A 25,478-nucleotide genomic window follows, 5' to 3' on the forward strand; every position below is an offset into this window, starting at 1 on the left:
GGCAGCACAATACTTGAATGAATTCACAGTGAAGTTCTTGATAAAATTCTAAATAATCTCAAAACAAATAGTGTAAGTCAATGACCTGGAAGGATTACCTGGAAAGGGTGTGTTAAGGCAGCGACTTTGGTAATCAGTAACCACTTTGACTGTCCCTCTTGATAATATTATGCTGCACTCAACACCTAACCTTTTTGCTAACAGATATTCAAATTACCACATGTAAAAAGCAATGTAAGTAGATCCAAATTCAATTTATGGCTAAATTCCAATCTAAAGTTCATTTAAAATGAACAGTTCTCAATTAGGTATGACTGAAAGTCACGATATAACTCATTCACTTTTATATTTAATCTTCCAGAGAGGAGATAAGAAAGGGTGAGGGCCAGACACACCTTGTAAAATAAAATGTGGCCACCTGCAGCATAAAGCACTCCTCAGCATGCTCCAGAAGACCTGTGAGCAGACACCACAGCTCTTGAACCTGGAAGTCCTGGGCTCCAGGAGCTGTCTGGGAGATGCCACTGCTCCTCCTCTGCTGGTACAGAGCCCTCAGCAGCAGCAGAAAGAAGCTGAGCAGGAAGGCAGCAGAGGATGTTTACACCTCAGGAGGACTCTTCCCAGGGTGCAAGAGCAATGTGCATAGTATTAAAGTACAATAAATGCCTTTTCAATGAAAGGTGCTTTAAATCAACCTCTCCTTCCTCTAAGACACCTCCAGAACTTTCAGGATTTTTAATCTTCTCTGGTTTGGTGGCTTACTGAGGAATAGGCTACTGCCAAGTATGTCCAGAGGTGGCATCCTCTTCATTTAAATACGGTGTTATAAAGTGTCTGAAAATTGATATCTTTGCTGTCACAGTATCAAATACAGTACAGATCATTTTTCTACCTTTCCCTCTATTCCCCCCAGTAGAAAACAATGTCATTTTCTCACCTTCTTGCAGAGAGAGCAATGAATTGTAACTATCTACACCTCTGCAACACCAGTGTAACTTCAAACTGGATTTCAGGACCTTTAACTTTCTGAAGTTTCCTCTGACTTTTCATCTGATTGTGTTTTTCATGAGAAAAACAGGGCAGGCAGTGGAATAAAAGCTAACCACAGAAATATACTTCAGAAGAGTTTTTTACTAGAGTTGCCATGAATTCTAACCTTAAGAAGTGGTGGATGGTACCACAATACTCCCATTTACAGAAATATCCAGCAAGCATCATTGTAACAACAATTGTAAGATGGGGATTGTAACAAGAACCTCTTTTTATCTATTTTAAGCACATGAACTGAATCCAGCCCCAGGAAACAGAGAGATAACAGAGTGGTCATGGTAAGTTCAGGTGCTAAAAAGCCCACAAGAAATGCTGAGATTTTTGTACCAAAAGCATTGCAAATGCTTGCAAGTTTTAATCTAAAGAAGAAAACCTTGTTTTTCTGCCATTCTGAGACAACTTGTGTTGGTGTCATTGCAGTCCAGAAAAATCAAAGGTACTTGGATTACTTTTGGTTTTGCAGGGTAAGTAGTTAGCATCACAAATGACAACAACCAGGTGACCTTTACTATTTCAATGCATGAGAAAATGTATGTGTATATTGCTTTCATAACCAGTGTAAGACAGACTAATAACTATTTCATTAGTTCCAGCCCAACAATAAAAGCTCCCATAATCAGAATTTGTCAATAGAACAAATAAACAAACCAAGTCAGCAGGGAAATCTTATGATTCACCCCATAGTTGAATTTGAGTAGGGGAGTAGGGGGCCAAAGGTATTCTTTGGCATGGGCTTTTTCTTGAATACAGAAACAAGACTATTATTAAACTAAATTCTCAGATCTCCTAGTAAATCATTCTCTCTCTTGGGAACAAAACTATAGATAGTCTAAACCTACAAACTAAATCTAAATCTATATTTGACAGAAAAGACACAAACTTCTCTGTGGCATCAGTATGTGAAATCAGTCAACTACATTACTGAGGGAAATATCCAAGTTTTACACAAGGCATGTGTTGAGGCATCACATTCTTATTTCCAAAACACTACATGACTGAATTGGAAACTTAAGCTGGAGACTACAGTGAAAGAAAACCTGTATGTCAACAACACAAAAAATTAAATCTATTTGCCCTTTTTCCTTCTCTGAAACAGTTATTTTAACAGATTTGAATAGCCCCCACTAGTGATACCATCTCATCTTCCCAAACAAAGGACAGTTACACATAAACTCAGAGCAACAGAGTTACACATAAACACATAACAGCAGAAACTCCCAAGCTGAACTGTAGCTCTGGTTTTGATGGTAATGTCAATCTGCTGTCTCTGTACTGTCACCACTATCTGATATTCTGATTCGTGTTGCTATAGAGAATGTTTAAGAAACCACGTCAACAGATGATAAAAAATTACTAGAGATAATTCCTAACCCATTTTTAAATGCCATTCTAAGACAGAAAAGCATTTACCTGCTCTTCAGAAACCTCAGTAGGTGGAGGTATGTCTTGTTCAGAGGGGCGATGATCTTGATAATTCGCGTTATGTCTGTGACGTAAAGGAGGAAACAGTCTGTTCCAGTTTATCATCCCACCCTGAAACCAGACACTGCTGTCAGTCTTTGCAAAAAGAACACATTACCTTTAAACAAGAAGATCATCCATCCCACAAAATATGAAAAGCTAACATTTAAGGAGAATATTTTAAACAACAAAACCTGCTGCAGTCTTTGGCAAAGTCAAAATAGCCACTTACTGTTTTACAAGCTATTAGAAGTACCCCTGTTAATCAAGGAACAGCACTAACAGGAGGAGGAAAGGATGCTTCACATACATTGTGAAATACTTGTTTTACTACAGTGCTGGATTTCTGAGGCTGAAGGCACTGCTGTCTTTGCTTAGAAGCATTTGTCTGGCAAGAGGTGCAACAGCAGGTCCTGCCAGTGCTTTGCAAGACTGCCACTGGAGTGACCCAGGGAAACAGAGTGCAAGAAGTAAGTGGGGGGCAAAAATAAAAACTGCATTGTCAGTGCATCAGCAAAGCATCAGAAAGCTCAGAATAACCTCAGCCTTCAGGATACCTGTGATTTCCATGCAAGTGATTACTTCTGTAACACCAGTGCAATCCTTACAGACACACAGACCCACCTACCCTAACTTTCATGTACCATGGCAAAATCTGGCACTATTCCAGTGCCAAAACATTTTGTAGCTACATAGTAATAATATAAACATACAACCCTAGCTTAATATGGTGTAAATCATGCAACTAAAACTTTCTTCTAACAACCAAGCTTCAAGTCTTGTAATAAGTACAAATACTAAAGTAAAAGCTTTAGAATTGTCCAGAACTAACCTAATTTTATTGGCTTAAAAAACATTTTAAAGAGATTTTCTGTTACATCAAAACCACAGGTCCTGAAAGCAGGGATGAAGCACAAACCCTGAATCTCTTTTTTTTTTCCTATATGATTTGTTCAAACATATTTTGCAGTTTGTTGTCCTTTTCCTCCACCCCTTCTCTCTCCGTTACTATGGAGAAGATCCCCCTCCCTTTCTGTATATGTAGGACATGGGCTTCCTTCCTCTACTTGCTCTATTTTAGTTCTATACTGTCATTTCTCAGAAGACTTTCCTCTTAAGATATTTTTTTTTTCTTTTCCCCTCTCAGCGAAGGCTCTTCCTGCCTTTATGTACACCTAGAGAATTAAATGCTCTCCGGTCAATCAGACCATCAGCAGCTAAACCTGCTCATAGACCAAAAAAAGAGAAGAAATACGACTTTTTCTGCCCTTTACTTTGTTTTCCTCCTTTCTCTCCAGACCCTGCAGGGGGCAGTGCAATAGCACACTTCAAAGAGCATTTGGGAAGTCAGGAGATGTGAAATGCTTGCTCCTCACATGTTCCAGTCCTTTATAAACTACAGCACATTTTTCCCTGTGAAACTGTCCTAGGAGTCATCACCTGTTTTCAAGACATAGTTTCCACTTTTAGTGATTTTGAATTTTAAAAATAGTTATGCATCTACATTTGTATTAGGCATGTTGTATAAAATATTTTCTTAAAAGTCATGAGGTTTTTACCAAAGGATTCTGTACAACATTTTTGTTAGCTCAACTGCATAGTGTAGTAAAAAACCAAAGAGAATTGGTTTGTAGCTTAAACCTAGAGAAGTATCTCAGATCTTCTATTGACACTTCTGCACTACTCCATGGTCTTGGAAAATCACATCCTGTACTTCCCCATCTATAATTTCCTTCAACTCAGAATTATTTTGAGTTTTAATTGATTAACTCTGAATTTCCAAAAACCTACTAAGTTCTATAGTTCAGCAAGAACCCTGCATTAATGCTGCTTTGCCTTTTTTTATTCATTTAAGAATTCCTGAGGGGGAGAAAAATAATGCTTCCAAAAGTAATTCACATTAAACAGATGAGCTGAAAAGTCACACAAACAGAACTTCGACACACTTCTTTTGCCAGAAATCATAGAGAATAATATACCTAAAATATAAATTCTACAATAGATGCATTAATTTAGCAGTATTCTCGTGTTTTTGAAGACTGAAATAAATGTTCCTTTCCAGCCTTGCCATCAGCTTTACTACTGAGCAGCTCCTCATTCCAGCTTGGTTTTGCATCCTCTCTGTCCTGTGCACTGTCACATAACACTACAAAGAGTTTTGTCTGTCTCCTTAACCTAAACTTACTATCTATTTTAAATTAATGCATTTGGAAGCCATTACTTTCAGGAAAGAAATGTTGAATCCTTATTAACGTAACTATTTAGTTTTGAAGGTTTAAAGCAGATATGTTGGTAAATTATAGACTGATGTATTCAGAAAAGTATCATGTGAAGACTACGAACTCTTTATAGAAATAACAGATAGGCAAATTTTATCAAAATATTTGTGAAAAGATGTTTTTCATTTGCCCTCAGGATATTTCAATTACCTTTGAAAACTGTGACAAACACATTACTGAGGAAATCCAACATACAGTGATGAGTACTATTAAAGGCTGAATCTGTTACTGGTACGTGAACACCAAAGTTTAGGATTAATCCCGACACTTCTCACCTGTGAGTGCTTTTCAAACTGCACCAAAACCAGGCCCATCATGCTGCTTGATCTTTAACTGCAAGAAAATTATTTTCCTTCACAGCCTTGCCTCTAATTACGTGATGGACATGCATGAAGTCAAGCTCAAAAGAGCAGAGGGAGAACAGAGCATTTCAGGAACTGCAGCAAGAACTACGGGACTGGAACTGGGACCAATCCCATAGAGTAAAGGTCAGGATGAAATAGGTGCAGGTAACATCTCTGATCCACAAAAGATGGATATCAAGGCCATGGATTTGTGGTGTGAATGGTGACTGTGTAAGGACATTCAGGCAACCATAACTATCACAACAGAAACACATGAAGATCTGTGAATTTTAACTTGACCCAAAGCAAGTAGCAAAAAATATCTTGAATTAAGTAAGCATCACAAATTCCAGTTGAAAAAACTTGCAGAAGATTTCCAGACCAATAATCCACTTTGCTTCATCAAAATTATTTTGCAGACCTTCCCTACAGTGGCTTTTGACCATGCTAACACACCCGCTCTGCAATGTCAAGGATATTTCCCATGAAGATATCCAATCTGATTATTTTATTTAAGTGAGCTTTCCAAACCATCTAGGAGTCTATACTGGGGAATCAGCAAGCAATATATACAGGTTTTACTATATACTTGAACCTTGGAAATAGGCACCCAACAGATGAGCAGAGATGAGCTCAGTCCCATCACCTTGGCCTCCACAGGAGCCTTTGCTCAGATAACAGAGCTCTTTGGGGTGGTACAAAACAGAAACAGAAGAGGAGCCAATAATTCAGCAGTGAGGAAGGGCAGTATGTAAGCTGCAAAGCACCTTCTGTGACAACTGTCTGCCAGTCTAACTCATTCAATGAAATTCAAACAGTTCTGTGACTCTGGTTTGTTGGTTTGCTATTAAAAGTATTAAGTTTAATAATAAATGTTTTGGGGGCTGGAACTTAACCTCACTCAGGTCTTGGTAGGGATAATGCATTAAACCCCTTCAGGCCAGAGCCAGTTTTAACTACTGAAATACTCCTGTCTTGCACTGAGGTTATCTCAGGTGACATTTTTCTTTGTCCTGTACCTTAGGTATCAGGAAGCAGTGAGTGCAGGTGGCAAGGTGACAACAAGGAAGCAGAGGCAGTGGCCTCACTGAAATGCAGTGTTTCCACAGCATCAGAGTAAGAAGAGCAGGCCCAGTGTTAGCAACCATGAACAGCCAAATGTATAGAGTGCTAGGCAGTGCCAGAGTCATCAGACAGGTGTAAGATGCAGCTTAGAAGTCCAGTCAGTGGGTCAGGACCAGGAAGGGAGATATACAGCTTGACACATCTGTATCCATAAAGAAGTTCAGGATCAAGAAGTTCAGGGATCAAAGGGAGGCACCTGAAGGAACTCTTGAAGTCGGTGAGGCCCCAATAATGTTTTTCACAGGTATTCTAATTAATTACAGCTCTTCCTCCCCCCCAAGTCTGGTCCAAGGCTGCTGTACCATACCAGAGTGCCCCTCAGCACAGGATGATCCTGTTGATGCACTTGGGAACACACAACTCCTTCCACCATTCAGCGGTCTGGCCAGCAGCCCCTTGTCATGTTATCTGTGCAAATGTTAGATTTCTTGTTTGCATCTGTTTGAATGATGTGAGATTCACTACAGCAAAGGGATTTTTAAATACATATATATATATATTTAACTTCTCCATTGCTTTGTTTGTGATGTAGGATGGGAGGCTCAAGGAGGCCTTCTCTGCTTATGGTGTTAATACAGTACCAAGCTCACTGCTGTCAAGGGGCAGAAAGTTCCCATCAAGTCCCCTGCACACTCCCTGCAGTGGGAACTTCTAGTTTCTAGTTTCTGTTGCCAGTTCATGGCATTACTGTTGTTACTGCTGTTCATGGCAAAATGTTTTTGAAATCCTGGCTGCTGCGCTACTAGAGAAAGACATGCACTCAGAAATTCAGTCTCCTGACTAAAACTCACAAAAATACTCTGTACAAATTGGTGAGTGGGCCTTTATTCCTGTCTGCAATATTGTCTTCCACATGTCAGCAGGGAAAACACTTGACAAAAAAACTGTTTCATTAATTATTAAGTGATAGACTTAATTATTATTAAGTGATAGACTTGCCTCAGAAAGGTCTGCAAGACTTTCGTTCTTCCTAGGTTGCATTTTTTTAACCTAAGAAAAACTCAGTTTCCTTTGGTTTAGCAGTGCAAACAATGGGTGAATCAGTTGATTATAAATTCTTTGTTACTGCCTGGCAGGAGACAAACATACCCAGGGGATCCCTTTATTGGTCTCTGAAAAATCACTGCTAGAGGCGGATTAAGAGAACACTACTGATGTTTGAACTTCTGCTACAAGAAGATAATAAAATGATCACAAGTTTAGACAACCAAAGAATAAAATTTAAGAATAGTCCAGAACGGGAACGGGAAAATGGAAGCTCTTGGTCACAGAAAATGTTGTAAGGAAATGCCATATACAGGACTTAGTCTTGGATAGCTGCCAGAGCTTTACGTATTGAAGTTGGGCTCTATGAGGTCACATCCTTGATGTCTTTTTTTGGTTTGGGTTGTTGGGGGCTTCTATGGTGTCTGGGACAATACTGTTACAAGGAAAGCAGTATCCTCCTCTCTTACAGACTAAGGAAGAGGTATCTGGAGGTAGCAAATGTCTGACTGCACAGCCTGTTAAATCCCCAGTTATGCCTTTTCACATAACCTCCTTCCTCTCTTTTAGAAAAACAGTTTTACCAGCTTCCCATATACATATCTGCCATGGTATATTTCGCAAAAGCACTTTTTCTCCAAAGCTTAATAATTTAAAATGTTTTATGATGGGCTATTAACAAGCACTCGTTTAAATAGATGTCACATCAGCACATACTTTAATTAGATTAATTTTAAAAGAAATCGAAGAAAATTCTTTAGAAAAATCCTCTTGACAATGATGCATGTGGTTAAGATGTTTTGATAATGTTATCTCATGTATATGGTTAATGCCAACTCCCCATCTGTTTGCACAAACAGGAAGCACCTCCTGATATCTGTCCTGTTCACCTTTTCTTAACATAACAACCACAGTGAAAGAAAAAAAAAAAGGAAATAGCTCTGCATTTCATCTTTTAAAGTAACATTCTTAGTTTGCTACTCTGCATAGGAGACATTACTTAGTACAGGTATAAATGCTGCCTTACTTCTTTCATATAAACTTCATTTTAAAAAAAAGGACTGAAAGAAATGCTTTTCAACATAATTTTTTTCTACAAATTACTGACTCTAAAGTACACATATTGATGATATAAACAAAATAACATAGTCATGAACAACACAATACCTGCTCCCTGGACACTGTGTAAAATAAAGACAATGGTGAAATTCCCAGTAGACTTAAATCAGATGTCTAGCCTGCCTCTTTTTGTGAGGAGAAAACTCTTCTGCCTTTGGGTGGGGTCTTTTTGTTCTCTGCTGGTTTTGTTTGACTTTAATATCTTCCTTCTTTTGAAAGAGAGTAGAAATGTAACAGCAATAACATTCTGAGGATCATTCTTAATAATGCAAAGAAATTTTCACCAAGGAAAGCACTCCAGCAATTTCTAATGATATTCCAATTTCTCCTGGAAATTTGTCCTACAGACAAGTTTCTTCAGCCAAGAGGCCCTGTCTCCAGCTCTTGGTTGCTGCATCCTGAACTTTGATGCTTGCATTGTTCCAGAAGAGCTTATGTGTTGCAGAAATTGAGAAATTCACATGTGGTCTTTTCTGAAGTCTGATCAACTATTTCCTTTGAAACCCAGGAGTGGCCTCTGAAGCTGCCTGAGAGACACCAGAAGGGATTTCAGCACAGCCATGGTGACTTCCTATTAGCAGAAGCCAGAAATGCCAACAGAGGGGCACATCTGCTCTTTGGAGGTGAGGTGGGAATGGTTGCTTCTGGTACTGCATTCAAGGGAGGTGGAGTGAGTTGTGAACACCTCCCCGTGTACTTGTGCATGCCCAAGCACTTGGCCTTGTCACACACAAGAGGAAGGGGGGTCATTATTTGACTGAGACACACGACTGGCTGCCAGTAAGTGAAGAGCTGTGTAGGGGCTCTCAAAAATTGGTGGTTAGCTCAGAACAGTGAAAGAGAATACTCTGATTTTCACCTCTTACAGGAAGGGTAAGTACCTTCCTGTAGCAAACTATGCCCTGTGGTAACATTCACTTTTCAGTATGACAGTAATTCAGCCAGAAAGTGATGGGTCACTATGTCAAGAAGAGAGAAGATATATAACAAGCAGAAGCTGAAATATATTACTGAAAACTGATACTACTCATTCATATAATACCAGGGAAGTGTGGAGCAAGATTCTCAGGCTCCATTTGCACTAATAAATGGGGACTGGGATCTTCCCCAGATAGCAGAGGAAGGTCTTCAACATACTTCTTTTTCCAAACTTCTTGGCTTCTTTCTTGCTCTTCATCCATACTGTGCTCTTGCTGGCACTGTGATACCACATATAAATGCTGTCTACAGATAAATACTGTGATATCACAGATAAATTAATGGCTACATCAGCTGCAAACATACAACAATGTCATGTTCTTGGCAGTGGGGCTTGTCACTTTCCCCCACCCCCTAAAATCTCAGGTATATATTGGAAAGTAAGTTCCCATCATTAAAAATTTATCTTGATAAGCAAGTGCCTTCTGAGAGGTGAAGCTGTTGAATGTAATTCCCACCTGAATTTTAAAAGAATAGCATGACTTGGAGCTGTTTTTATATCAGGCATTCACTGCTTGCTGAGTGAGATAATCAGGGAGTCCAATGTGCCAAATGCTGAAGCCAGGTTCACCACTATGGACACAGAGTCTGTACTTGAGGAAACAACATTAGCTCTGTTTTAGACATTTTACATAAAACAGAGACAGTTCCAATCCTTACTACATGGCTCTATGGATGCTGACTGTTGATAGTGGACTGTTATTTAAGCATGATGATTAGACAGATAATCCTTCATTCACTCCCTCTGCACCATTTTTTTCAAAGGGAGCTAAGTAGAGGCTGAAAGAAAAGTGAGTTCCAACATAGTTTTGATTTGATAAGCTGAGATAACAAACAGCAGGCACAAAGCAAACTCAAACCCAAATTCTCCAACGTACTAGCATTAGCACTTATTGAGTAAATAAAGGGTTAGTTTAAGATGATGTAGGGGAAAAATAGATTATCACCCCATTTTGGGTTGCAAAGATTCAAGTTCTGTCTTTGGCTGCAAACAGGAGGGGCAGCCATTTGTTCACATCCCAGAGTTAAAATACAAGGTGTCATAACTGCAACACTGCTTGGTGAAACTCTCACCTCTATTGTGCTTCTTAAGATATTCCATTAAGGAGCAACTGGTGAAACTGGCCTGCAGTTCTTAGGTGCTAATATCAGAGTTCTAATCAGAAAAGCTGAATATTAAAATGGACCATTTACTATGAGAACTACATGCTTCTTGTTTACTGTATGCTATAGAAGATGACACTAGGAACAAAAGATGATGTCCCACCAAGACTCACTTGGCACAGATTAGAAGGACAACAGAAGCAACACTGGAATCCAATAAACAACCAGTCCCCAAACTGCAGGCTTTACTTACCTCACAGTCAAAGCTAGAAATGAACTGACAGATGCAGCCAAAAAACCCTTCCATAAACAGGAACTGATCAAGCAACAGAGAATTAAATAGTCTGGAAATGCTTGGGGGATTTGTATATGAGGAGTTTTCTTAAGGGTAACTACTTCAAGTTAAGCTGTCAGGAGAAGATAATACAAGACACTCACACAGGAGAATAAACATACTCAATTTCTCAAAAAAAAACCAACTGCTTGGATATAAAGCAGTGTTTTGCTTTAGGAAGCTGTCCACTGTATCAACCACTGCTTCTCCAGAGAAACTGATAACAAATATTAAACCAAATTCAAAGGTTATAGCTCAAAAGTCCAGTCAGACAGACAAATAATTTTATCATTCCAGTGAAAGGAAAAAAATGACAGTTCAATGTGTGAGCAGGGTGCAACCTAGGAGTAGGAGTAAGAGACATTCAGCCTTGTGACTGGGACACCTGGCTGTTAATGAGACATATTCACCTTATTCTAGTAGTAAGTGCTAGTGTCTGTCAGCTTGTGGAATTGCCAATTTCTATGAAAAAGACAGAAAAATAAAGTGGTAGTCTGTAGAGCAAACAGTCATAAACTATCATTACCTGCATCAGCACCTTGGAAATTCAACATTTTTGATTTCATGTTTAGAACCCATGAAAAAAGTTATCAGAAAAATAAAACAGAAACCCCTAAAGAGCACTAGATTATCAACTGTAGTCAGTGTTACTGAAATGAAACAGCAGAAAACCAAAGAGTTCCCAAATGGCAACATCAGCAGTATACACCCTTTTTATAGTCAACAGATTAGAGGAGTAAAGCTTCCCTACCAAAATAAAAACAGGGTTACTCTCAACACAAAGAAAATGTTACTAAACATTTATAATAGAGAATTTAAAATACTGGAAGAGTGTCAAAAAGCAAAGGAGGAGCTAAAAACACACTTAGGTCTGAAGAAGATACTGTTTTCTATATAAAAATGGAAGCTGTCTGTGATTTCAGAAAAAGGCCTGGGGTGTGTCCACACGTGCATTGGCTTTAGAGGAAGTGGAGAATGAAGGAATTCCAAGTCTAACTTTAGACACAATGATTATTGCTACACCACACATGCTTCATTAGTGCTTTGAAATAAACCTGTAAATCATTTACTAGTGAAGATAAATCTTTAAAATACAATGTGAATTCTTAAAAACCTATGCCTCTGAAGTCTAAGCTCAAGTAACATTTGGTACCTTACGTATAGTTTTCTTTGAGGTTTATGGCAAGATTGCTGAAGGCAGTTTCTATTTGATTATGTCACAAAACCCCAAAGTAGCCTTAGGTTACACAGACTAATTGGAGTGGAAACCCAATTAGAAAGAAAAAAACATAGAGAAAAAGACTTTGCATAATACTGCTTGGCTGAAAATTTCACCCATTTATTTACACGAAGCAGTCTGGTAGCTTCCTCCTTGACAATGATAAATACATGTGAAGAAAAATATGAGCAAGTTGCTTCCAGTCCTGGCTGTGAGAACAAGAGTTTGTATGAACCTGGCAATGTACAGAGGTTGCAGAAGGTCTTCAAGGTTCAAAATGTCTGTTTGAAGGATTTGTTGTTGGTGCTCAAACTTCTGAAGTTATTCAAGAAGAACTTCACAGAAGTGGTATCTCTCAGTGCCAGTGGGAGAGCTGGAAAATATGCTCAGGTTTGGTTCTTACACTTCTTTGAGAAGGCAGAAATGGACTGACTGGAAGTATATTCACTGAGGGTTTTTCTGCCATTGTGAACGAGGGTAAGGTTCCTGAGGAGGAATCCTTCTGCCATGAAAGTCTTTGCTCTATTAATTTTTCTTTCCAAAGTCAGGAGTTTACTGTTTAGATATAACCAGAAGGTAACTCACAATCCAGCCTCATAATCCTCAGCTGAAAAAAAAATTAAAACTTACACACTTTTCAGGATATGAGATTCCACATAGCTAAAGACACTCAGTGTGCCTACTCACAGAGACCAGTGTCCCAAGAGAAAGACTTCTAAGAAATTAACAAATGAACAATTAGAGGAAGTCACATTGCTATAGAAGAAGTCTGGTTGTTGTAAGCAGAAGAATCCCACATGAAGGTTTTGAGTGATCAAAGTGGAGTCTGGCCTCACTGAAAAGTAATAGCAGTTGGAACAGAAGAACAAAAAGACAGGAGGGAAAAGACTCCTGTTTATGTTTAAAAAATTTGTTTAAAGAGAAGGATGGAGGAGAAAAGAGGCAAAAAAATGAGTATTTTCGTATATGACTGTAGGCTTATCACACAGTCTGAGGCAACCTGGCAAAGCTCTTTTCTGAGCCAAGAAACTGAAGAGAAACAGGCAATAGTGTCTTTAAGATGCTCAGCATGAATGAAGGAATAAATACTCTGTAGATACAGAAACCATTTATTAAAGATAAAGGGACTGAGGTTCATACACCCACTCCCCCACCCCTCCCTGAACTAGCAAAGAGATGAGGACTCAAATGAGAAGTGGTATTGAGCTGCTAACAGAAGGCTCTGACCATCTTTTCTACAAATTTCCACCTCCATCCACAAATCTATCTTTAGTGACAATGGTGATGTGTTTAATACCTAGGCACAGACTCCTCTCTTATCTGTTTGCATTTTGGTTATCTGCCAGTTTCTCTCCACATTTCTCAATAGGAAGTGAAAGTCAAGTTGACCCCCTGCTACCACACTGATGCACAAATGCAGCAGTTGCTTCCCTTTTCCCAACGGGGCTTTCATTTGGGTAACAGAATGTTACATTTTAGAAAAATGCTGGGAAATAAAAGAAATTATTAAAAAATAGAAAACGCAGGAGAGGAAGACCAAAATGTTCATTGATATTACAGCATTGAGAGGATAAAATATCAAAAGGCCTGCAGATCTCAACTACATCCTGTCTGAATGAGAGGCAAGATCCCCAAAATCCTATGAGCTTCATGATACATCAGTGGGGAACTACTGGTGGTGAGACATGATCAAAAACAATTGTGTCTTCCTCCAAGATGAGGAAGGGTATTGCACAAGTGCAAAGATAAAGCATGGGAAACAATGGAAATGAAGGGGAAGAAATGATGAAAACGTGGGAGGAAGATGTCATAGTGCAGAATGAAAATGAGGAAACAATATGAAGAGGAAAAAGAAAAAAAAATGGGATAAATTTTTTAAATTAGAAAAGAGACCCAAGAGTGGGAAAGAAAAGAATGGAGAAACTATAGTTTTAAAAGCAGTAACAAAAAAGCTAGCTGGTCTTTTTTGAGGGGATGAACACACATTTTGTTTAACTACTTCAAAAGGTGAATGGAGGTGATGCTCAGTAATTTGCCATTTGTGACAAGTTCATAATTTCTTAGGATTGTAAGTGGAAGAAAAAAAAAGAACAGAAAGTTTCCAATATGCATACTACCATCTGTTTAAGGGTTGTATCCACAGCAACTAGAAACCAAGACAAAAAATCAGTCACCATGTAACCACACTCCCCTGACAAGCTAGCAAATTACAATAGGTTTTTTCAGTTTCTAACAACATATTCAAATACAGTACCACTGAACGATTGAGGGCTAAGATGAGATACATCAAAAATGAAGTTGGTGGTTTATGTTCAAATTCCACCATGTATTCAACCTACTCCTTGAAGTTATGGATGTTTGACAACCCAACCCTCACAAAAAAAGGTCTGTGCTTCAGGCTCTTCCAGACCAGAACACTTCAGCTGAAGTTACCCATCAGAGAAAGATGGGTAAACATAAAACTCAAATCGTTGCCAGCAAAGAAACTGTACCATGATTGAGTTTTTTAGCATTTTACTCTTGTTGTGTTGGCTTGCTTAACTTGTCAAGCTTCAAAGGCTTGAAGAATAAACTTAATTTTAAAAAGCATCTGTTTAACAAAGTGGGCCTCCTTATGGCCAGAACACAGTTGGCTACGTTGAAACCAAATTAAAACCACCTATCACATTCTTGTGTTCTCCTTCCATGTGCTACCAGTACTCATGGAAACACCACTGTCTCTTTTTTCACAAGCTGAAAAGTAAAGGAGCAGGTATAATGAGCAGAGCACCTTCTCAAGGGGCAGCTAAACATAATTTTTGCACTATGGCATACAGAGGAAAGTTTAAGTTTACTTCTCTCACCAAACAAAAGAGAAAGCAGGAGAAAATGTTAATTTATCACATCTATGGCACTTTACCTACAGACAGCACACTGGCATGGCAAGAAATCTGTGCAGCATCCTATTAGAATATAACTCAAATCCATATTGGATGACTGACACTCACTTTACAGCTTTTATTATTTCAAGTTTCAGAAAAAAAGACCTCCCTAAGAAAGTGAACTGCCTTCTTTACCACTTCCACAGGTAAAATAATCTTCACTCCCATGGGTAAAATTATCATCTAAATGCCACCTGTAATGTGATCTGCTCAGTTCCACAGCCTTCAAATTATACCTTTTCAAGCGTCTAAAGGCAAAAGAATTGCAGAAGTACAGCAATTCAGAAAATTATTATCAATCTTTTAAATAGCATTGGGATTAAAAGTAGCCAGCTTCTAATTTTCAGAACCGCATCTCAACGTTTCTAAATTATGCTTTTTGTGATTTAGTTGATAGCCAGCAAGTTCTGTGACTAAGTAATTTAAAAAAAAAAAAAGTTGGTTAATGGCTTTTATGACACATCTTTTCTGAAGAGCTTCTCTGAAACATTGATACGTTGAACCCATCATCTCCTGAGCACTGGTTTCAGAGTAGCACTACCAATTAACTAAACACTGCCTTCAAGTTAAAAGCCAAACATGAAGATATCCTGAAAGCCTTTCAGCAACTTGTAAAGGGAAGCATCTTCCTGATGTTCATAGAGTGTTAATTTATTTTACTTAAACCCTTCCACCTTTTTAAAGAGCTCTGAAATCAAACCTGAAAAGACATTTTTCCACTTTCATTGCTCATAGCCTAGGAAAGGAAGAGATGAGAAGAAAACGCTATCTTCTTTTATAATTTATCATTCTGAACTTATTTACCACTTCTTACAATTAAAGATATATTATAAAGATTGTCCTTCATAACTAGAAATGGCTTCTTCCTCTTATTTGAAGAAACTTGGCTGCACTCTTTCCAGCAGCTTGTAGCCTAACAGACACTTTCAATTCACTTTTTGATTACAACAGCAATGTTCAAGAATCAAGTCATTTCTATTTCAGTTATTATGTTAAAACTTATGTTAATGTTCTAATGGGAATGAGAAAAGTAGATAAGGCTCTTTCCACCTGAGGAACAATTTCATCAGAATGAAATGTTAAGAGATCAAGGAAAACAGAATTATGTTTTCAGAGGCTGGAAAAAAAGATTCAGTCACACCTCTAATTATGGCCACACATTAAAGGTAACAAAGCTATACTGACTTGCACTACACTATCCTGAACATGAGAACATGTGTATTAGTACAGAGCTATGTTTCAGGCAGGGGAGACTCAGTAAAGACTTTAAATTGCTGAACTTTCATTAAATTATCAGCAATATACATTCATATGGAGCAACGCAAGCCCTGTGTTGTCTGCTAGGTTTGATAGAATCACAGAATTGGAAAAGACCTCTAAGATCATCAAGTCTAACCATCTAACCCAACACCACTGGCCAACTAAACTGTGTCCTCAAGGGCTACATAAACATGCTTTTTTAACACCTACATGGTGACTGCAGCACCTCCCTGGACAGCCCATTCCAATTCCTGATCAATCTTCCAGTAAGGAAATTTTTCTTAATATCCAATCTGAACCTCCCCTGGCACATCTACAGTCCATTGTCTCTCTTTGCTTCATCAGTTACTTGGGAGAAGAGGCCAACCCCCACCCCACTACAGCTTCCTATCACATCGTTTGGCCACAACAACCCCAAGCACCCCTACAGGCTGGGGACAGAGTGGCTGAGAGCAGCCAGACAGAAAGGGACCTGGGAGCTTGGATTGACAGGAAGCTGAACATGAGCCAGCAGTGTGCCCAGGTGGCCAAGAAGGCCAATGGCATCCTGGCCTGGATCAGGAACAGCGTGGCCAGCAGGTCCAGGGAAGTGATTCTGCCCCTGTACTCAGTGCTGGTGAGGCCACACCTTGAGTCCTGTGTCCAGTTCTGGGCCCCTCAGTTCAGGAAGGAGATTGAGGTGCTGGAGCAGGTCCAAAGGAGGGCAACCAGGCTGGTGAAGGGACTCGAGCACAGACCCTGTGAGGAGAGGCTGAGGGAGCTGGGGGTGTTCAGCCTGGAGAAGAGGAAGCTCAGGGGAGACCTCATCACTCTCTACAACTCCCTGAAAGGAGGGTGTGGCCAGGTGGGATTTGGGCTCTTCTCCCAGGCAACTCTCAGCAAGACAAGAGGGCATGGTCTCAAGTTGTGCCAGGGGAAGTTTAGGTTGGACATTAGAAAGAATTTCTTTCTGGAGAGGGTGATCAGACATTGGAATGGGCTGCCCAGGGAAGTAGTGGATTCTCCATCCCTGGAGATATTTAAAAAGAGACTGGATGTGGCACTCAGTGCCATGGTCTGGTAACTGCAGCGGTAGTGGATCAAGGGTTGGACTTGATGATCTCTGAGGTCCGTCCCTTTCAACCCAGCCAATTCTATGATAGTTGTAAAGAGCAACAAGGTCTCCCCTCAGCCTCCTCTTCTCTTAACTAAACAGTCCCAATTCCCCCACTCACTCCTCGTAAGACTTGTACTCCAGACCTTGTATACCAGCTCTCCTTCCTTGTTCTCCACCACAGAGTACTCTCTCTCACATGGAGTAGTAATAAAAATCTAAGAGAAAGCAAATAGTGAATTGAGGCACCATTTGCCCTGTTTTACTGCCCTACAACACAAAGTATGTGAACATCTGCATTTGCTGGTGTAATTAAACCAGAAAAAAAATTAAAAGGCTCTGCTATTTATTCAATAAGGAAATAAACCAAAAGCATTAAACTCAGCAAACAGAAACCCCCCATGGCTGACCTCTGTAAGAGAGTTAGAAAAAATAATTTCTGCACTTTCTTGGAAGGAATGAGCCTTATTCAAAGTACACCCACAAACAAAGCAGTTACATAAGATAATTTTCAACCTCTCTGAAAAGGATGTTAACAACACCAACACTCAGAAGCATCAGGAGCATTTTGACTCCCTAACTTTCAACAATGGTGTTTATTGCAGACCACCAGGAGGCAATCACTTTTCTTTTCAGCTTCATTTTTGGTGAAAGAATGGTGTAAGATATCTTTACAGGATTGTATGATATTCTGCTTACATCTTGTGAAGCAGTTTTAATACTGCTGTATTATACAAAGTTGTACAAAGCTGTACAAACACTTCCATGGCTATTCGTGCAACAGTATATGGAAGACCAATTGAGAAGAAATATACACATATTTTTAAGAAACAGGAACCACAAAAGCTATATGAACCAATTTTTTCCCATAACTAAATACAGTTCTTACACAGCATATGTCAGTACCTGCTGCTGCCTCTGCCGCCTCATTTGGGCAACCTGAGACATCATGATTTGACGATCCAGTAATTCCATTCTCTGCTGCCTCTGGATGTCAACTGTTGCTCCCATTCCCACACGAACCTCGTTGGTTGGTTCCGCAGAGGAGAAGATTGGCTCAAGAGTCCAAGAAAATATCTTTGCTACCCAGGTGGGTACACAAAGGATTCGATGAACTTTTAATATACTGCTGTTGTAACAAATCCCAGAAACCTAAAACGAAAAATGAAATGTTAAAAAAAAAACAAACCACAAACCAAACCAAAAAATCTTAAACACGTTAAATTTACTTTGTATTTAGTGGCAGACAGCAGTTTTTCTGTTTTTTTAAAACACTTTTTATTGTATTTACCCAGAGTTCTCTATCAAGAATCAGAGAAAGAGTAGGGGATTTCTTTACATCCAACTTCCTCACAACTACAGACTACTACTTTTTAAAATCTGTGTGCTGCATTGCCTGTGACTCAGAAATCTGCTTGGGGTTTTTTGTTAGTTTCAGAATTTGAGCGCAAACCAAGCAACTGTTTCCCAAATAGGTCAAAATTGAAACAGAATTTTCATTTCTAGCAAAGGAACTGGTCAGGGCATGCTGCATGCTGACCTGAGAAGATGAAGGCTGTCCTTGTGAATGCTGAAGCATTGTTAACATTCCTTAAAAAAACAACTCCCTTAAGGCTTCTGCCCACACCACACAAGTCTCTCCTTCCAGTAAAAACAAATGCAAAACACTTGAAGTTACATCTAAAAGTATGCACAGTTATTCCAAAGGGTTTCCATGTACCTTCTAGAAAAAAAACCAAAAACTTCAAAATCCAGTTCATTAAAAACTGTCATACTGAAAAAGCCAGGTTTTGAATACCCTTTTCCTACATATAATAAAAATACCTATTCCCTGCTGGTACACTCGCACTTGCCTAGGGCTTTGATTTCATTTCATATTCAGAAGGAGCAAAAGAAATCCATGTGTCCCATAAATGATCTACAGTAATCACTCCACTATCAGTCTGCATCCCATTAAGAGACTCTAGCATGTGAGCCCAAATAAAACCAGCAGGAAGGTCAAAGGTCTTGCACAAACTATGAGTCTATATTCTGCTTTATACCACATTTCAGTATTTATGACTATTTATTGTCATGCCACAGGAGTTACGCTATGACAACAGTGTGAAATGAATAGGAAGAGCTATGAACTCCCAAAATCTGTAAACATACCCATACAATGCAATTATACTAGAAGCAATATATAAACTTAACGTGTTGGCTACTTTTCTGGGAATATTTATTTTATTCACTGACATTTGTATAAACATACTGCATGATTTGCTACATATGCAAAGGGAGATGACATAGGAAAACTTAATGTATATGTCTTGGGAGGAGCATATTTTTCAGATTATTTACAAGGTTATTGTTAATTATCCACTGAAATAATGAGACTTCTAGCAAAAACACATTCTGCTTTGGAAAACACTGATATTCATTTTATTCTTTCATTTTATGACTGCTTTCAGGGTTGGATTTAGTACCAAACACTGAATACCATTCTAAAATGAGAAAAAACAGGGTTAAACTATTACTAGTCACTTTAATCTTTTTGTGCTATGAGGAAGGAAGTAAATGGGATGGGATCAGAGGAAGGCCATCACTCTGGAATAATTGAGAAGGCTGCCTTTAGAAAAATTTTCTTCAAAGAAAGGTCCTGACTGGACTCCAGGAATGAGACAGTGCTGAAACAGAAGCTTCTCCATAACCTCAGAAACATTTTCCTCAGCTACAGTGAAACTGTTTCAGATGAATGTAAGCCCACAACCAAAACTTTTGCACTGTCAACTGGAAACTAAAAGAGAACTACCACTGCCAAGGAATAAGTAACTGAAGGAAAATTCACATAATTTCTGCAATTCATTTATTTTTTGTGTTTAGTACTTTAAGTATCTACCTAGCAAGAAGGTCCCTCAGAAGCTAATCACCTGGGCCCAAGTAAGTTACACAGATGGGCTCCCCACTCAATAAAACCTAGACTGTAGGGTTACCCAGAAGGTCATTGTTGGGGGGAGCAAGAATTACTTAACCAGGTTGCAAATATTATGTATACATTCAATCTGATGATTTCTTAAATGCAAAATGAAAAAGCAGCACCAGAACCTACAATTCATATTCTTTCTTCACACTGTATCACTATGCTATGAAGCTGGGCCTCCTCTTTCATCCCAGGATTTTGCATTTCTGGTTGCACAGTGGTAACCAGGCAAGGCAAGTGCTCCTTCTCAAAATACCTTGTCCAACATCACATCAGTATTCCCTCATTTCTTCCAAATGTCCCTCACAGCTACTGATCTCTGCCCAGAGACTCCTACAGTCTTTATAAAGTCCTTTATTAAGGTTTGATGTACCCAGAGCACCCAAATCTTGACTAGGTTCAAAAAGTCACAAGAACAAAACAGCACAAGTGGTGGTAGGAAAATCTACATCTCCCTGACTATATGACAAATCTTGACACGTGCCTGAACACATTAACCACAAACAGAATCACTCTCTTATCAAGTTCAGATAGAAAATAAAGCAAAGAGCAGTAAGTTTTCAGTGCCAGTACTTTGGGACTTGTTTGTCTCAGAAGGGAGAGTGTACTGCAAGCACCTGTAAAAAAGCAGCTGCACCAGCAAGAGCACTCTCATATTTGTCTTAAGTAGACCCAGCACTGCCAAGTTCACCAGGAAACCATGACCCTAAAAACCACATCTACACTTCTTTTAAAATCATCCAGGGATGATGACTCCATCACTTCTTTGAGCAATTTCCTGACTTTGACTTTCCTGACAATCCTTTCAGGGAAGACATTTTTCCTGATACCCAAACTAAACCTCCCCTGGTGTAACCTGAGGCCATTTTCTCTTGTCCTATATGAGAAAAGAGGTAAGACTCCCATCTTGTGACAACCTCCCTTCAGGTAACTGTAGAAAGCAAGCCATTCCAGAGCATTTAGTCAGAAGAAAAGGCTTTATAACGCTAGATGTTTATGGACATGCCTAAAATGTCTTGCTGTGGTTCCTGCCAGCCTTCCTAGCTTTCCTCAGCTCACTGGAGAACCATGCCTGGTCTACAGCCCATGCACCAGTTGCAGTCTCTCCTCCCTGCTGCCTGTCAGAGTAGTGTCTGGGCTGCCCACTGACCCCTGCCCTGCCTTAGATAGAAACCCATCACATAACCCAAATGTGTGGGCTTCCATGTCCCTAGAGAAGGAAGTTGAGAAGTGTGATAATATGAAGTTCACAGTAAAATCAAAAACAAAAAAAAAGCACCTGGTGAAGGAACAAGACAAAACTGTGTGGGACTATCAGAAGTGCATCTTCTATGTGTAGTTGCCAAGAAACCTCCTGTGTGATAATGCAGTAACTGTAACTGTGTGATAATGCAGTTCTTCACAAGTAGATGCAGATGGAAAGACAGACTTGGCTGTGAAGAGCACCAAGTGTGCACCAGCAAACCACCTTTCTAGCTCCACATCAATAGAATTTCAGTGTTACTCCCCTTCCTCTCTCCCTTGATTTAATACTCAAATTATAAAGCTATCAGATGTATGTATAAGAAATTTTAAACACTGTGTTCAGTTTTAACAAATTTTCAAGAAGTTTCATCAAATGAGGAAGACACCTATTCATGTATTTCCAATAAACCCAGGATGGAGACGTTTGTAGTTAAAATATGCCTTGTGAGTCAGGCTGGCTTAGTAACATACACCCATCTTAATGTCAAGTATTTCCAAAGAACTTCCTCTTTAGTTGGTTCATATGCAGAACCTGATATACATTGGTTTTAAAAAAACCAAGCTTTGACTAAGTACAACGTTATTTTTACACCATTCTTGTTAAAGAGATAAAGTTAATTTCTAAGATATTTCTAAGATAGAAAGAAAACCAACTTTGTTTATTCAATGAAGACAAGATGATGTCATACCCCAACTTCAACACTGTTCATTAGGTTAAGGGGTTACCTCACTCAAGCAGATGAGCCTCCAGAGTATTTTATACACTAAAAAGTCACCAGAGAAAGACAATGCAGTTATGTCCATGTTGTCTGAATGAAGAATTCTTGGCTGGCAACACAAAATGCATCTTAATTCTTCTCCGGTAGTCACACATTTATACCTAACCTACAATGTCATCCACCATAATGTATGAGGCAAAATGCTAAGCAGAAGAAATGGAGTATGCTGGAAAATGCCTGGGATGCTGCAGAAAAAAAGTGTGCTTACATTTTTCCAGTTTCTGAACACTGTGGCTTATTATTGGTCCTCCACACGAAGTTTTCCAACCCCTCCTCACCCCTGTAGAAAGCTCAACTTCCTCTCCTCTTCCTTCATGTCTCTCCAACATTGTACATTTTTTTAAAAAAAGGAAGTAGCTGTAGTTTCTCTTTTCAATTTGGTAAACCAAACATAGGAGCTTTCCAGTATTTTACAGGACAAAGATACCTATGCTCCACTACTAACTCAGATATTTTAAATCACTGTATTTGATGTCATGGTTTAACACTGGGCCAGCAATTAAACGAAGGAGAGATGCTCTCTATTAATCCTCCTTGCTTCACTGATTAAGAAAGGAGAGAGAGTAAGGGAGAGACACTAACAGAAATACACAGCTTTAATGAAACAGTAATGATTAAAAGAAAAAATTATTAAATATATGCAAATATAAAAAAGCAGTACCATGTTCCACTCCCTTTTCCCCAGTAACACTCACATCACCACCAAGGCTGCAGGGCAGGCCCTGGGTAAGTCCCAGGCTGGGCTGCTGGAGACAGCAGCAGATGGGAGCTGGAGGCAGGAACACAAATATTCAGGAGGGCATGACTGGGATCAGAGGCAGAACGGATGGAATCCTCCCAGGATGCCAGCCATGGATGAAGAAAGACTTGACCCTTATGATCCCTCAAATTTATACAGAGTATGATACAGATGGGATAGAATTTGGTCAATTTTGGTCACCTGTGTGCTCTGCTTCTCCCTGAAGGAGAGTTCCAGGTGTTATCCCTTTATTCTCTTTCTCATTTTGCAGCATAAGAGGTTCCTCAGAACTGAGCAGTGTCATTGGCTCTGTTCACCATTTTTCAGCAGTAACTATAAACACTGAGTGTTATCAGTCCTAGATGCTGACATTGACTGAGAAACTTGCTGGTGATTACAGCAAGTGCACTTACAAGAGACTTAACTGAAAGTAAAATTACAGGATAGAAAATTAATTTTATCCTGACCCAAACCAGGACACTTGATTAATATTAAAAAAGGAAATAAAACAAAAGAAAAGTAGGTAGATTGGTATATAAAATTATGTTGAAAATTATTTTGTCTAATGGTGAAAATTTAACAGAATTAATTGTCAGCAAATACTCAAATATTTTGTTCTGAATAAGTTAAAAATATTTATCATATATATTCAGACTTTGTTATTTTCGGCTATCAACAAATTGAAAGCAAATAGTTGTCTTAAGATGAAGTGATGTTTTTATAGCTATTTTATCTGTTTCATCATTAGTGTGTTCTGAATTCTATAAAACTAGAATTAAAGCAAGGGGCTAAAAGTTTGTGACAAGATTCTGTAACTACCTTGATTGGAGAAACATTTATCAAACCAAGAGAGATGGCATGAAAACCACCCAAAAAATAAAATCACTACAGATCCAACTTGTAGTTGTAACTAAGAATATAAATGTAACACAACAGATTATATTGTTTGGGTTTTCTTTGTGAAAGTCAGTAAGAGTATAAACAGCGTTTTGCAACAGTTAGCTTGACAGAAAAAACAAGATTTTAATAATAATAATTCTCTTCACTTTCCTTCCCGGTTGACAGGTCTCATAAAGTTCCTTTTTTTTTTTTTTTTTTTTTCTTTAAAGTCCATCAATCCTATCTCCATTGGTCAGGTGCAATATTATTAATCTCAATCATCCTTTGTATGTGCAAGCATGGCTGTACTGCCACTTCAGCCCAGTACATCTGTCCTTAACTTGTACTTGTGACCTAGAGGTAGATTCACTTAGGTCTCTGCTACAGCTCTGCAAGCAATTTGGTTAATCAAAACTCTTTACATAAAAGATAATGATTGGATTTAGTTGCCCTAATGTAGACAACTGTAATTTTGAGCTGGTGGTTGAGCTGGTTTCATAGCCAATAAAGAGAAAACAGCCCTTTAAGATGTGACTGTGGTAGATGTCTCCAAAGTACACACACAGATGAGTTAATGTCACAGATTTCCTCTCTAAACATTGCAGCCATGCTGGTGTACATGTACAGGCTTGAAAAGCAAGCTATCTCTTACTGAACCAGCTGACACAATTGATCAAGTAGATTTTGGGCACTTAAACTCTGCCTCAGATCTGAACAAAAAACTGACCATTTTGATGTGAAATGCAAACTGAAAACTAAAATCATTTTCTCTACAGGATCTCAGAAACTATGGAGAGAGAATAAAAGGTATCTCCTGACACATTATTACTTTCTCCCTTCATTTCCCACTACTTTCTCCTTCTTTCAGAACTGGAAATACCTGCATTTCTCTGCTCCCCAAGCAACTGCAACCTCACTTCTACACTACCATTCTCTGTATGCCATATGAATCAACTCCTTTTCTTCTCACATGCTTTAACTGAGGTAGGAGTAAGTGTTGTCAGCTGAGTCAGCTGTCATGTGTTTACACGTAGCCATCTAGACATAAGTAAGGTTTCTAAGCTCCCACCACAGAGGAGATCAAGTTAATACAAGCCAGTAGAATGCAGAGACTCATCTCAAATTAAGCCAATTGTAGCCTCTCAACTGAATCCTGACCACTGCCCACATACACAAACCTCACATTAGTTTTGGGTGGGCTTCAGCACATCTGTTAGCTTACATATGGGTATCTACATATGTCATAGAGTTAGGACGGACAAACAGACAATGGTGCTTTTTTCATTCCCTGATCTTTGATATTTTATTGCTTTTCCATTTCTTTTTTTAGTTTATGCACTACAAAACCCATGTGCTTTTTAAAATGTGTTGTGCCAATGCCTCTCTCAGCAATGCTACCTCTGTACTACTGTGTTCAGTTCTGTATCCCTGGCACAGGCAAGACATGGACTTGCTAGAGTAAGTCCAGCACAGCACAAGAAGATGATGAAGCAACTGGAGCATCTTTCCCATGAGGAGGGGTTGGGAGAACTGGGACTGCTTAGCCTAGTGAAGGCTTAAGAGGGAGTTTATCAAAGTACACAAATGCCTGAAGAGAAAGAATGAA

The 25,478-nt window shown here is 39.0% G+C and overlaps 1 protein-coding gene across 1 annotated transcript in view; it reads right to left on the bottom strand.

Moving 5' to 3' along the window:
• The window catches only part of UBAC2 (UBA domain containing 2), a 90,717-nt gene that overhangs the window by 3,117 nt on the left and 62,122 nt on the right, over positions 1 to 25,478 (bottom strand). The window contains exons 7-8 of the mRNA XM_030458160.1: positions 18,178 to 18,423; positions 2,461 to 2,583 (exon numbers count right to left, since the gene is read on the bottom strand). Coding sequence (XP_030314020.1) covers positions 2,461 to 2,583; positions 18,178 to 18,423 — 369 coding nt within the window. The remainder of the gene's footprint in view (positions 1 to 2,460; positions 2,584 to 18,177; positions 18,424 to 25,478) is intronic.

This window comes from Calypte anna, chromosome 1 (assembly GCF_003957555.1).
Source record: "Calypte anna isolate BGI_N300 chromosome 1, bCalAnn1_v1.p, whole genome shotgun sequence".
Taxonomy (NCBI): Eukaryota; Metazoa; Chordata; class Aves; order Apodiformes; family Trochilidae; genus Calypte; species Calypte anna.